The 2500-nt window shown below is 43.8% G+C and overlaps 1 protein-coding gene across 2 annotated transcripts in view; it reads right to left on the bottom strand.

The window, feature by feature from the left end:
- The window catches only part of trim67 (tripartite motif containing 67), a 33968-nt gene that overhangs the window by 21762 nt on the left and 9706 nt on the right, over positions 1 to 2500 (bottom strand). For both annotated transcript variants that reach the window (XM_030345303.1, XM_030345304.1), the window contains exon 2: positions 72 to 167. In XM_030345303.1, coding sequence (XP_030201163.1) covers positions 72 to 167 — 96 coding nt within the window. The remainder of the gene's footprint in view (positions 1 to 71; positions 168 to 2500) is intronic.

The raw sequence follows: 2500 nt of genomic DNA, 5'->3' as shown, positions 1-2500 counted from the left end.
GCAGAAGCAGAACACTAACACCCAGATTAAGATTAAGCAAAACGTACACAGTTGTGTGAGCAATCCATTACCTGTATCTGCTGCAGCATGTTCTTCAATTGAACCAGGAACTCCTTAGCATCCTTGGCCTTGTCAGAGACGCCGTTCAGAGCCTGGGAGAGCTGGCACTGCAGGGAGAAAGTAGAGGAGACATTGGCATGATTACATTATTCTGTGTATGACATTACACCATAGAGCTCAGAGCAGAGGACGTCTGGCACGTTTTCAATGAAGTGCAGGCCTGTACATACACCTGCAAGCATAGTGACATAGGCCCGCTCACACACACAGAGACATACATATGCACGCGTATGTACACTGTCACACACACACACACACACACACACACACACACACACACACACACACACACACACACACACACACACACACACACACACACACACACACACACACACACACACACACACACACACACACACACACACAGAGGCATATGTATAAGCTTATGTCCGTAAACCCATACACACAATATCACACGCACATCTATAGTATGCTCACACTCAAATTGGTTTCACTACAAAGTTGATTACATGTGCAGTTTCTATTTTTACCTGGACAAATTATCCAGAGCCGTAATTCCCAGCGGACGGAAAACTTGTTTTATATGACACCTTACTTCAGGCAAGACCAAGCACATAATCAAATGAGAGCGCTAGCACCTGGCAGTGTGACCAAGTACCAGGGACTTGCAGTGCAAGAGAAAGTGTGACATAAGTTTGCTGCAACCCCTTGCCTATTTTCCTCTGTGGCTGGCTGTTAAGAAACATGCAATCTGAATGTGACTTGCTTCAAGTTTCTTGTACGTTGGCAACCACTCACACACACACAGAATGGTGTCAAAAACAAACCCACACCATTGTTCATGGCAGGGTTCTGTGAAGGTCCCACACTCACAGATGATTTGATAGTGTTGTGACCCGCCGATCAGCTCAGACTAATGAGAGAGCACAATCAGAACAAAACCCAAGAAAAATAGACATTTGTTAATGACTTAAGTTTAACCAGCAGAATATGGGCAAAAAAACTGACTGAACCAGGGAAACAAAGAAAAAAGAGCAGAAAGTGTGAGTCGTTCAGGGATAGAAGTCTCTATAAATGAATCACCATGGCAACGATGGAAAGCATAATATACATTCACGGACTGACGTTTACGAAATTAAACCTCACATTTACATTTATTTTCTAAATGTTATCTAACAGCATTTTAATACCAAAAGTATCTTAAAATGTTTTATTTTCCACTGAGAATTTAACGAATGTCACAGGCCTACGTGACGTTTTCTGTTCCTTCGACCGTTCTAAAGGGGGCCCTAGATGGTTATATGGATCGTTTCGAGGCGTTTTGGGTCATATTAAATTGACAAACAATTGATATTAAAACTGTAAAATGCTGTAGCACAGAGCAGGCAGAGGGACCGAACCGAAGCATGAAATGCACATTCATAATCGCCCGCGACGCTGAATTTGTGTCATCCGACCACGTAGTTAGACAGACAGGTTCATAGCCAGGTTGACAGGTGAGGCAGGGCATCGTGAGCACGTTCTTTCCCGCTGTCTCTTGGATACACAGAAAGGTTCTTTCACATATGGTTAGCCAGGCTAAGAGCCTACCTAGCCCTTGGCAGGGGGTTTACTTTTTCAAAACACGCTCCTAGGGCTAGCACCTGCTGTAGCCCTGGTCTTACGTGACCCATATTCACACATGTTCCAGCTGGCTGCAAGTTTCCTGGCCGATTTTTCAGGGATGGATCATGAACTTGCTCCAAGCACGGTGCCGAAATAGACAGTGTGAATGAGAGCCAGGGCACTGAGCCTTGCAGCCAGCAGAAGCATTTGTGAAAATGGGTCAAGTAAGCCCTGGGCTGTCCTAGCCTGGGGCTTAGGTTAGCCTGGGGCTAAGCAGTGAATGGTAAGGCATTCACAAAGATGAGGGGGAAAAGCCGGGGTTGTGTCCAAAGATGATTCCATATTCAATATAGTGAATACACTGCTTAATGAGACTACCTGGCCTAACTTCTGCAAACTGACTGTTATCATATATGGATGCCTTTTGCCGTCTACATCCTTTGTTTGTTCGATTACTTTCGCTGTTTACTGGGTTCACCTTCATTCTTTTTAGAAACCGACACACTGTTTCTGTCCCTGCTTGTCTGTTCCTTTTTTGTATTTTAGCATAATTCTCTACCTGGGGTTGTGGTTAGCTAGTTCATATTTCTTCAATGGAGATATAAATAACAAACTACACTGACCTAGAGCTTACCAATACATTTTGTCATTTTATATATTATTTGTTATATAAACTGCTACTACCACTACTACTACTACTACTACTTCTACTACTACTACAACCAGGGTATTTTTCCCAGTGCAGCTGGGGCAGTAGCACAAGCTGCCTTGGCAACAGTTCCCTCTTTACAGTGTAATCTCTCGCAGAATA

The sequence above is a fragment of the Gadus morhua genome, chromosome 21, assembly GCF_902167405.1.
Source record: "Gadus morhua chromosome 21, gadMor3.0, whole genome shotgun sequence".
In the NCBI taxonomy this organism is placed as follows: Eukaryota; Metazoa; Chordata; class Actinopteri; order Gadiformes; family Gadidae; genus Gadus; species Gadus morhua.
This window is presented reverse-complemented; position numbering and strand designations above follow the sequence as displayed.